At 39.6% G+C, this 12,166-nt stretch overlaps 1 protein-coding gene across 1 annotated transcript in view; it reads left to right on the forward strand.

Moving 5' to 3' along the window:
- syn2b (synapsin IIb) overlaps positions 1-12,166 on the forward strand; it is a 77,315-nt gene that overhangs the window by 62,910 nt on the left and 2,239 nt on the right. Inside the window, exons 6-12 of the mRNA XM_034139285.1 lie at positions 732-794; positions 2,173-2,315; positions 2,831-2,905; positions 4,001-4,103; positions 7,680-7,856; positions 8,546-8,612; positions 10,868-11,741. Of these exons, the coding sequence (XP_033995176.1) occupies positions 732-794; positions 2,173-2,315; positions 2,831-2,905; positions 4,001-4,103; positions 7,680-7,856; positions 8,546-8,612; positions 10,868-11,741 (1,502 nt within the window). The remainder of the gene's footprint in view (positions 1-731; positions 795-2,172; positions 2,316-2,830; positions 2,906-4,000; positions 4,104-7,679; positions 7,857-8,545; positions 8,613-10,867; positions 11,742-12,166) is intronic.

Genomic DNA, 12,166 nt, shown 5'->3' on the forward strand with positions numbered 1-12,166 from the left:
ACAAATATTGCTGTTTGGAGGGAAACTGGCGCAATTTCATCTCAACACAGCACTTTAGGACCAATGTTTAAAAGTAGACATCTTATTGCATGTGAGCCCATGAGAAACAGCAGTAAAGACAGACATTTTTAAATTATAGTCTGTAGCTAAAACCTTACCAGATGTACAAACATATCAGAGGCAGTGTAATGTTGTATTACATTCTACAACAATTTTAATGTTGGACGGCACTTAATTCTATGTTGAAATATAATATTTGTTCAGTAAGTAAATCAGTCATCAGGCAGACGTACAATTATCCTAACATAGTGAAACATTTACTTGTTGTTCATTGTTCGTCTAGCGTCCAGAAACAGCCCTCCAAATGTATGTTAATGCTGCTCAGTGTCAGATGTCAGATGGTTGATATACTGTATTTATATATAATACGATAATTAATTAATTAAATCTCTTTTCTGGCACAGTAACTAAGGAGCCATCACCTCCTGGCAGATCTATATAATTTGTTTAACCGTAATATAACTCAAAGTATAGACTCTAAATTATTTGTTGAGATTGTTTTGCAATGCTAGACCCATAAAGACCTACTTATCTTCATAAACCTGTAAATGGATGATATTGTTCTTCACAGCCACTCATTTTTCACAACTGGTTATTTCCGGTGTGTACTGTATGAGGTCATTATTGCTATTCATCATTATTCACCCTTTAAATATTCTTTTGCTTTTCAGATTACATCTCCAAGTTTCCCAGTGGTGGTGAAGATAGGACACGCCCACTCTGGAATGGGAAAGGTAATGTTGATTAATTCAATTTACAATGCTAAAGTTAGTGATATAATGTTACTACATGAATGATTGACCTCTTGCTAATACGCTAACATTTATCCAACAGTGATGTCTTGTTTGAATGGAAGACATGTATCAGTAAAATAAGGGAAACACCTGCATTTTGCATTATCGGTCGGTCTTTAAAATCCCTTTGTGTGCCAAGAGATAACTGAATACTCTGAGCAGGATCACATCTGGTTCGTTTGAACTGTGTTATGTTTTCTCCGACAAACACTACCTCTTAATGTCCCCTGTGTTCCTCTTATCTGTTTTTCTTTATTCTTCATTCTTTTATGACTGCAGCATACCTTATTATTCTCCCTCAGTCCTTGTTTTGTCTTTTCGTTGTGCTGGTATTGATTGGCAACTGTGTTAATATTTTCTGGGTGAGGTGTTTATCCTCTTTTCACCACTTCTCACCACTTCTCATCGATCCACCACACATCGTTCCCCTGGACTGCTCAATCTGATATTGTCCCCCCGCTGTGTAACTGGGCCTTTCTTTATTTCTTTATCCTCCCCCCACATCTCTCACAGACCTCTGTTCGACTACAGAGCCATTCTCTGTTTATCAGGGATCAAGAAAGAGGGTCCTTCCTGATAAATACTGTACAGTGTTGTTTGTATTATTGTGAATCTCACTTTTAGGACATTTATTGAGACTACATCAGATACCATCACTTATTTCTTCTCCATGCTCCATATTGATCCAAGTATTTTAATTAGGTCTGCATTATTGACGATGTGACATTATGCAAGACACAATCGACACTAGAAATGCAATCTTCATGTTTTTGTTACCTAGCTAGCATTTGTATGTTTAATTAACATAAGGACTGGAAGAAGGGGTTATCAGTTATCCTATGTTTGAAGTGAACAGAAGTCTGTTGTTTTTGCCCAAGAAAGATATACGTTTTTCATTTGTGAGCCTTAGAGGGGCTGATTTAGACAGAGCCAAGCCAGCTGTTTAGCCCTCCGCCCCTTCTCTATGCTAAGCTAACTGTTGATCTGTTTAGCTCTCGCTTCATATTTAAGGGGCAGACATAAGAGTGGTATCAACCGTGTCATGACCTTATTACAAAAATGGAAAATGTATAATCTCTGATGGAAAATAAGATCTATCAGAATCAGAATCAGGTTTATTACCAGGTAGGTTTGCACGTACGAGGAATTTGACTTGGTGTCGTGGTGCATGAAAACAAGAATTAAAAAACACAGGTAGAGAACTAGAAAAATAAAAAAATAATTTAAAAGATATAGTAAAAATATAACAGTATTTACATTGCAATGTATGGCCTTCCTTTTAATAATTTGTGTTTTTCCATTTGTTGTCCCTCTGAAGGTCAAAGTGGACAATATGAGTGATTTCCAGGACATTGCCAGTGTGGTGGCCATCACTCAGACCTACTGCACCACGGAGCCATTTATAGATGCCAAATACGACATCAGGGTCCAGAAAATCGGCGCTGACTACAAAGCATACATGTGTGTGTTCTCATCTTTTACTTAGAGTTTTCTTTAGCCTATTATGTGTGTTCTATATACCTGAACTTCAACATGTAATTGTGACAGTAATCCAATTGAAACCATTTTTTTCATAAATGTCTTAATTTCTTTATCGTAACAGTGAGCAACAGCACCATCAGAAGGCCAAAAAGGATAGTCAAACATACATGCTATCACCTGCATCAAGTTTCTAGGGACCCTATAGACACAATTATGATTTTAAATAATGTGTGACATTTTCTCTTGCAATCCTTTTTAAATAGTTTAAGGAATACCAGCGAATTGAGTGCTTAACTGGATAACTTAAATGAATTAGACAGGGTGTGTTTCAGTACCTAGTTGCTGTGTGTAAACCTGTGCATAAACTGTAGTATCTTTACCTGGATGGTGATCAGCCTGATAACCTGCAGCTGTGCCTGTTGCCTGAATCTCTATTGCCTTTTTTTACAATTTGTCTGTAATGATTTAACACACAATTTCCTCTCTTCCTCCAGGCGAACATCCATCTCTGGTAATTGGAAGAGCAACACCGGATCTGCCATGTTGGAACAAGTAGCCATGACTGACAAGTGAGCACCGCTTCCACATTAGTGATGCTCCGGCTGCCTTTGTGTCGCACACTTAACTGTTAGTCACTATGTGCTCTCACAGCAGATTCATTGGGCTGAAACCAGTTCACATGGGTAAACACAGATGTTTGGAAATCAGCTTGTGATTGTAGTTGATTGATGCTGCACTGTGATTTTTTATTTTTTTATTTGGCTCAGGACATTTCTATTTTTACATTGAGCTGCTTTGTTCATACTTACAATTTGGATTGTAGACCTTTGCAAACAGTGTTGTTTTATTTGTACTTTTAACAGCAGTTACAGATAATAATTCAAATAAAAACAATAATAATGCATGCGGGATTACTGGCAAGCCCTAAAGAGATACTAAATGAAATTCTAAATAACAACAATTGAGTTGTATGATGTTTAGTGTCGTTAAATAGCTAAAAAATGGATGCACCGGAAGCTTCCAGAAGCCCCCTACAGAATAAGGTGTTTTCCACTTTCCCTCATTAAAGTTAATCTTGCCATCCATTAAAATACCTTAATGCCACAATGTAAATCCAGAAACCATTATAATCTAAATCTTCTTTAATCTGTGAGAGTTTAAACAGAGTACAGTTAGACTTTAAACCTTACAAATGTAATCTTAAATGATCTGTAGACAAAGTAAAATACCTGCACATTAGATTGTCCTCTTGGTCAGTATTGATATTTCAGTTTTGCCCTAGTGTGTTTGTCTTAGTTATTAAGAGTGCAACTGTGATGGACCTCTTTACAGCTGCCAAAGCCAGCAGCAGCAACCTTATGTTATGTTACACCTTTACTATGACTTACCTTGCTAAAGTTATACACAAGTCAATATTTCGTATTAACTAGTGTCCAAGGACCATCATTTTTTCAGAACAAGCGAAATGGTGTAAGGAAGGTAACGTTCTTACCTTCACTGCATGTTGTGCTTTATACCTGCAGCTCTTCTTGACCCACTTCCACTGCAAACTTAGCAACTCAGCATTGTTGTACACACATTAGTGGTACCCTATGTGTTTTCTTTACCATTTGTTGTTAACAGACTACTCTTTGTAGAACTAATCCAGTTTTGCTTGATGACAGGTATAAACTGTGGGTTGATGCCTGCTCAGAGATCTTCGGAGGGCTGGATATTTGTGCCGTCAAAGCCATCTGTGGCAAGGATGGTAATGACTACATTACTGAGGTAAGAAAAAACACTCCAAGAAGGGAGGGAGAGAACTCTTATTTGAATGCTGCCGTATTATCACTGTATTGACCTCCAGCTTTCATTTACAAACCTGTTGACATCAGCCTGTTGTAGTTGTGTTTCATAAGAAGGCAAATATGGTCTTTAAATCTTAAATTAAGCATGTCTAGCCTAATTTACACTAGTGGGGCCTTAGCTTGTCTGGCTGGAATTATTATTATATTATTATATTATAAGTATTAGTTTCATAACTAACATCTGGTGTTAGTTTAAGTTTAAGGTTACCTGTATCTGTTATCTATAGAGTGCCACAGTGACGCGTCCTAAAAATGTTCGAATCATAAATCTATCGATTAGATTTATGATTAGAAAATTAGAAAAGTAGGGTAGACATGTGGAGATTATCCGGCTGAACAAAATGTGATCTGTCTCTTCAATTTGTGTCAACCACAGACCTTATTTCGAGCTATTTTCCAAAATCCTATGGAGAAATTGCATTGGTTTTTGTCGAGGGAACCGGAAGTGGTTACTTACTTCCGGGTTTTAGGACGCGTCACTGTGGCACTCTATTGCCCACCTCTCTTGGTCTCCTGCCCCTATTGTCTTTCACTTTTTTCTAACTTCTCAGGGGATAAGTTTTTACTCACCTTGATTTGGTCTTTGGCAGCAAAAAGCACTGTGATAACTGGTAGAGTTCAATCTGAAAAGCAGGTCATGGGGTTAAAGCCATGCTCATTGCCCAAGGTTGTAACATGGGGCTAGTGTGCAGCGATGACTGAGACAAGGTTAAGGTTCAGATACAAGCTCAGACAAAGAAACTGGATCAGACTCTGGCAGATATTCAGAAGTTCAGACTCAGATTGAGAGAGAGCCTCGAAGAAGAGTTTAGACTTGGACAGAGAGAAACTCAACTTTAAACAGAGTTGGGTTTAGGCCCAAAGTGACACACAGGCTAAGACAGAGCAAGATGGAGCCCAAAAGAAGAAACAAGAAGAAACAGAGACTCTGATAGAGAAACAGAAACTCTAACAAATGGATTCCTGGCCAACTAGAGGCCTGCAGGTGGGATCCTAGTGGAGTCTCAGGAGTGCTGGGTAGTCCAGGCACCAGAGTTATGGGCAGTAGAGTAACTAGAGAATAAATCCCAGGAACCAGCCAAGATATACTCACACCCAAGAGCATTCAAGTTGATTTAAATCAAAAGTAAGTATAGCTTACAAATGATCCTTGCCAGGCGCTTCACCTCGGCTCCTGGGAACAAGACTGCAGATGCTAAAAGGCATTGTTGACTTTCAGGAAAATGGCACAGGAATACAAGGCCATGGTGCAGGTAGAAGGCTAGCCAACAAGGAATTAAGCAGTGAGCTGGTCAAAAAGGAAGCTCTGGAAATAACAGGAATGAAAAAACACTGGAGAAAAAAACACAGCCTGAGGACCTGAGGGACTCATTTGGCCACAGGATTGAGCTGGTTAGAAGCCAAGATTTCGGCCAGCTTAAGGAACAACTGAACAAGCCAAAAGATGGAGAGCTGCTTCTCTCTTGATGCATTTTGGCAGTAACCGCAGAGCCACTCAATGGTGTGGGTCATCTCAGCCCACTTGGAAAAAGTTGGGGCAGTTTTTGCCAAATTTCATGCAGCTGGCACCGAGTGGCTGGACCAAAATATAAACAGTGATACGGCACATATGGTTAGCGTGGCAATGGAGGAACATTTTAGCTTAACTTATGATTATGAAGTAAATGTTGATTGCCCATTGTAAATAATGGCACCATCTTTATTTTGATTGGTTCCCTATAAGCATCACCTTCAATATACAATTGTGTCTGCCTCTGGGTTTCGACCTGGTGACTATAAACACATGATTAACGGCCCAAAATGGGAAGAGAATAGCACTTGATTTGTGCGTATACTTAGTAACCAAGAGGGCAAACTCATTATTGCTCCCACATTTTCTGGGATATTACAGCTACACTTTCTCTGTTGTTACCTTTCACAGTAAAAGCCCTAGACATATACACTGCTGCCTACCAGAGAGCATTTTCAAAAGGAGCAACTCAACAAAACAGTTTGTTAAGCTGGATCACTAAGCTAAAGGGTGTTCTTTCTTGCTTTGATCACAGCAGTTAGATCAGGCTTCCTATTTTTAGGGTTGTTTCTTGCTTTGGACAGTAACGTAAGCCAACCTGCTAGTGGTAGCCATATTGCTAACGATATATGAACAAGTGGATTGATCTACTGAAATCCATTTGTTCTTGAGACAGAGCTTACCTCTGTTACGGATACGGTTCCAGGTTCCTACTGTACGGACTGAGGCTGGAAAAAGGAGTCTTTCTTATTATGGTCCTTGGTCTTGGAATGACCTTCAATCAAGCCTCAAACTGAGGGCACTTGTCTCTATATCATGTTTTAAATTGAAGTTGTCTGAAGTCCTCACCACCAGCTGCTCTTGCAGTAACAAGTAGTGTACTTTTTTTATTGTCCTAATGTGCACAATGTAGTGACTGCTTTTTCGTCTTTTGTTTTCTTTGTTATGTTCTCTGTATTTTATATGTTTGTGTTATGTGTTATGTGTAACGTTGCTGCCTTCTTGGCCAGGTCAGCATTGAAAATGAGATTTTATCTCAATGTTTTTATCTGGTTAAATAAAGGTTAAATAAAAAAAAATAAAAAGAGCCTAAATCAAAAATACCACTTGGAAACATAATGGGGGGGGGAAGGAGTCTGTTCCCAATTAAATACAGTTTGCCATGTTGTCAATAAATACGCTTTTAGTTTGACTGGCACTTAAACAGGCAAACACATCCACTGGTGCTGTGATAGGGCACCAGACAATTATAAAGAGATGGGACCTGAGGACATCAGACGTCTGGCAGGGGTTGAAACTCAACTCAAGGAGGACATTGAGAGGAGATTGGAGGCATGACAAAGTCCGAACAATTAAGAGAACACATCTCAGTGAGACAGTCTGAGGCTGAAGAGGATAGAGGTGGAAATGATGTAGGAGCCACAATGAGCCTGCGGTTTCCAGGCAATAATCTAAACACCCCACTTGAAGTATGCTGAATGTCAAAAATAATCAGCACTTTGGTGAAAGGTAGATTAGATAGGAAAAATGTGAAAGACATGTATTCTCTGAGTCATCTCCACTGGATAAGTGTTTTGGTTTTTATAATGATGCTATACAATTGCTGAGTTCCAGTACATGGATGTTGTCATAATATCATTTTCTGTGTTATCTGGCATATTTTAGTATATTTTTTCACATATTTTAAAACAAAACACTTAGTTTTCCAAACCATAGTATCCATAAAAAGCTTGACCATATAAACCAAAACTATTCTGACCATAAAACATCAAATCTAAACAAATATATACAACCTGGTAGAAGATGCAATCGTATAAAAACCACCAGAAAGCTTTGTCCAAACATGATGTGTTGACCTCTGTGCCGTTCTTTGTTTTTCTCGGCTAACCTTTTTTCTAGTATGGGTCAACAACATTATAGTGATGTCACTTCTCAATAAAGAAGGCCCACACTTTCTGATACGTTATCTGTGTCCTGTTTGTGCAGGTTGTGGGTTCTTCTATGCAGCTGATCGGTGACCACCAGGCAGAGGACCGTCAACTCATCTCAGACGTGGTGCTGGCTAAGATGAACCAAGCCCTGGTCATAAGGTCATTTAGTGCTTCCCGCTCTCCGGCTCGCTCCCCTCAGGGCCAGAAGCCGACTACTGTGCAGCCCCAACAGGTAGAGGCTGATATAAAAACCAGCGTAATGTAAAAACCTAAGCCACACCTATTTTACACGCCGGTTGTGGCTACAGTATGTGTTAAAAAAAATGGCGCAGGTCTTAGATTTTAGTATTAGTCGCTGTGTAACTTGTCAAAATGAATAGCTACACAACACAAGCTACTTAGCTTGTTGAACAATTTAATAGTTCAGTTCATTTTACAGACACCCACAGACAGGCTATATCAAAGTATTCATTGTTATTGATATTTATTTCAAGTTTTATAGAAGAAAAATTCCTGCTGTGCTAAACAAATTGATTTCCATTTTTGTTGAGGCAGACTTTTATGCGGAAGGAATTAAAAGCCTGTCCCAATTATACGCTGTTAAAAGTGATAAAAACAAACAAAAGCTATGCCAATTATTACAATTTTACATTATCTCTGAAGGATGACACAAAATAATTATCGAAATGACACATGCTCATACAAAATGTGCTTACATTTTCCTGTGAGTATAAGGAAAGGCATGTTCATAATCCAACAGGTCTGCAGGAAAGTTACTTTGGTGTAGCGTTTCACATTTAACAGCTGATTCTTTTACTAAAACCTGCTTAACCTTGTTTGCCCTTCCTTCCCATTCTCTGTCTCTCACAAAGGATCTTACGTCTTCTGTTTTTCTCTCATCTGTCTTCCACTCTCTCTCAGAGCGCTGCCCCTAAGGAGGGACTGCCAGATCCAAACAGGACCTCGGGCCAGCGCCCTCAACCTCAAGGTTGTCTGACCACTGTTCTCCATTGTAATACAAGTGCTTCCACTGTAGGGCCAACGTATGTGTAGGGAAAGTCTCACTTCCCCCATCTAAAAAGATTTCTCTGAAATGAAGCATCCAGTACTTGAAAGAAACATTTTCTAACGTTAGTAAAGATTACTAAAAATAAACCAAGAAACAATGGGCTATTAGTGAAAAGAGATAAAGAAGGTTGATTTTTTAATGTGCCTACTAAAAGCAGTTATCAAACATCATATAACATGGTAAATGAACAAAACCATTATCACATGTTTGTTTATTTACTTAAATTAGGTTTTTTTAATTCTGCATGGCATATGACAAATGCCAGTACTTATTGTCATGTTCAATATGTTTTTGCTGGTTGGTTTAGGGAGGCTGCCATTTTATGTTTTACAGGAGTTAGATTTGATCATGTGCCAACAGTGTTGAGATTTTAAGATATTCAAATAGGATTGCAGTTTAATTTATTTGAATTTTAATCTAACACTTGACAATCTAACACTGAGAAAATTGATTTCACGGTTGCAGATTAGCCTATTTATAGAGAGATGTTTTTCTTATTTAGTATGCCTTCTGATATTAAATGTAGAATCTCTTCATACTTTTCAAGTTCTGGTCAGCTCAGAATGTTTAATGGCTTTTCAATCTTTCTTATTATATTAAGTTCTGTACATTGCTATGGTGCAAGTTTATGGTATATACAAACAGATAGGAAGAAAGGCCACTTTGCAAAAACTGAATGTTTAGTGAAAAACAGCCTGGTGTGTCTTTTGTTGTAAATTAACCCCTCATTGTTCTGTGTTATAATACCTGAGACAAGACAAAGGGGCTTTACACGGTACACAATACATATTTGTCTTGGCTAATACAAACCTGCTTGGGTGATTAATGAAGAGTTTCAATGTAAAGAAGCGTATTTTTCTGTCTTTGCATGTTCATTTCCAAATTTGCTTGGATCCATATAACTGATTTGATCATATTTGATCTTAAGACCATCTGGTAATAAATAATAGTTTGTTCTTCTCTGTCTTAATCTCTCCTGATTTACATGAAGAGGTTTGATGTAGCACACGTTAGAGGCTTACCCAGTTTGTTGACTTGCATCCTCTTTAGATAAAGCAGCCAAGTGATTACAAATATTAATTATATTATATTATATAAATATAATTAATATATCATCAAAAATGAACAAGTAATCCAAGGTTTGCATCCAAGCAAATACATATTTTATCACCCTTTACTAATTATGTTTGTGCAAATTGTATTTTCTTTGGTTTTTATGCGATGTGAGTCCCAAGCAACCATTGGGGAAAACATAAGACTCATAGCCATTTGCTGCTGCTTCCTTTACAGTAATGACTAAATGACAATGTGTGGGATGCATTTTCATCAAGTGTTTCTTGTGGTCATATCATGTGATCATGGTTATAATTTCATTTAAAATCCCAAAATTAAAGTTTTATGTTAATTAAGTTAGCATACCTTTATACACTTTCCATGCTGTCTACAAAGACAACTCTATTTTATGTTTGAGGATATCACTTAGATACCCATCTATAATTCTGACCAGGAAAATGAATCAGTCATTGGAAACTCGTCCCTGTCCAGTCACTTCCTACTCAGCATGTACTGTCATGTGTTTCTTTTCTGCTGCGTGATAGGTTGCTTTGCTGCCTGGTCCACAATTGATGCCATTGTTGTTTCTCCTGTTTGTATCATCTCTTCCTTTGTTCTTTACATTTTTCCATTCACATCTCTGACATTTTCCTTTCCTCCCTTCATGTCGTTTTCACCACACTACTGGTCACATGATTTTTGCATAAAAGCAACCAATACTTGGCATGAAGGACTTGTCACCTTCTCTTAGCCGTTGATCTGCCGCCACCTGCTGGTTGTTAATGCAGTCCAAATATTCACAGCCTGCTTTGCTCCAGTTTGTTCTTGACAGATGAGTTGGTTAGAGTTCTTTGAATGTGAAAAGTTGTTATGTGAATGAGCATGTCAAGACTCAAGCTCATTCCCTGGCCTATATCATGTTCTGCTTTGGTCTTTTGGTGAGGGTTAGTTAGTGCCTTGATTTCAAACTGCTGCACAAAAAGAAAACTGGCGCTAGATGAAAAAAATATGCCTATGTATTTATTTCCTTTACTTTATTTTGGCTTTTTAGCTCGTCTTGCCTGCATGTGTTGTATAATCATTCAAGTTTAATCTGATACATTTATATTTTAATCCTTTAGGTGCACCAGTGAAAGCACAGAGTGTGGATACAGCATCAGAGTCGGCAAAGAGAGCGTCTGAACCGGTACCAAAGCCCAGCCAGGCCCAGAAACCTAGCCCAGGGCCAGTTCAGAAAGCAGCTCAGGCTCAGAAGGCCCCGGTCCAGAGGGCCGCCTCGGTCACAAGGCCTCCAGTGCCTAGGCCTCCTCCCCCAATGCTGAGAGCCACTTCTGTCGCAAAGTCAGCCCCAGATTCTTCCTCTACCCCAGCCAAAGCTTCACCACCATCCCCAGCTAGAGCAGCCGCTCCACGCTCTCCTCCAACCAAAGTAGCAGCACCAGTCCGAGCCCCAGCCCCAGTCCCAGCCCCAGTCCCAGCACCAGCTCCAGCACCTGCCACTGCCCCAGCCCCTGCCCCAGCCCCAGCCCCTGCCCCAGCCCCTGCCCCAGCCCCTGCCCCAGCCCCTGCCCCAGCCTCTCCCTCAGCCTCAGCTCCTACCACAGAGCAGCCCAAGCCCCAGCCTCAGGGCTCCCCATCCCCAGCTCCTGGCAAACCAAAAGAGCTGCCACCCAAACCCACACCACCTGCAAAGCCAATCCCTCCAATTCGCAGGAATTCAAAGCCGCAGATCCAGCCAAAGCCACAAACCCCGCCCCCTGTCAAAGCTTTACCTAAACCCCAGCCCGCTGCCCCAGCAGATGCCTCCGCAGCCCCTGCCCCAGCACAGGTTCAGTCCCCTCCTCAGGCAGAGTCTCCGGCTAAGGCTCAGCCACAGGCCTCTCCTTCCCAAAACCCAGAGCCTGTCCCAGCTGAAGATGCAGAGGCCCCTGCTGAGGGTGAGGCCGCTGTGGACGAACAACCAGGATCCCAGCCAAAAACCCACCCTCTTCTGAAGTAAGAGCCGTCTTGTCAGCACAATGGGCCATACTTTGTGATTTAAATACAAAATTGATTTAAATATCTAAATCCTTTCTTTGATAATTTATCAAAATATTTGTTGTTTTCAAAGTGTCTTTTAAGTGTTCCAGTCCAACTGGTAACCTACTGAAACTATGAAATACACACTTTGTTTTAGCCCTCACTATTTAGCATATATAAGCAGTATATAAAGATATGATATGTGGTTTACTATAAAATCCTTTTAAGCAGATGTAAGGTCCATTTTCTTTTTGTTGATGTACAGTATGAGTCAGCGACTTTAAGTCCTCTCTAGGAATTGCTTGGTAGTATTAACGACAATAGTAAAACACATTTCATAGGAAGTTATTATTCTAATGACTTGAAAATGTCCTTATATCTGCTTATATCTAAATTATGTG

This window comes from Trematomus bernacchii, unplaced genomic scaffold (assembly GCF_902827165.1).
Source record: "Trematomus bernacchii unplaced genomic scaffold, fTreBer1.1, whole genome shotgun sequence".
In the NCBI taxonomy this organism is placed as follows: domain Eukaryota; kingdom Metazoa; phylum Chordata; class Actinopteri; order Perciformes; family Nototheniidae; genus Trematomus; species Trematomus bernacchii.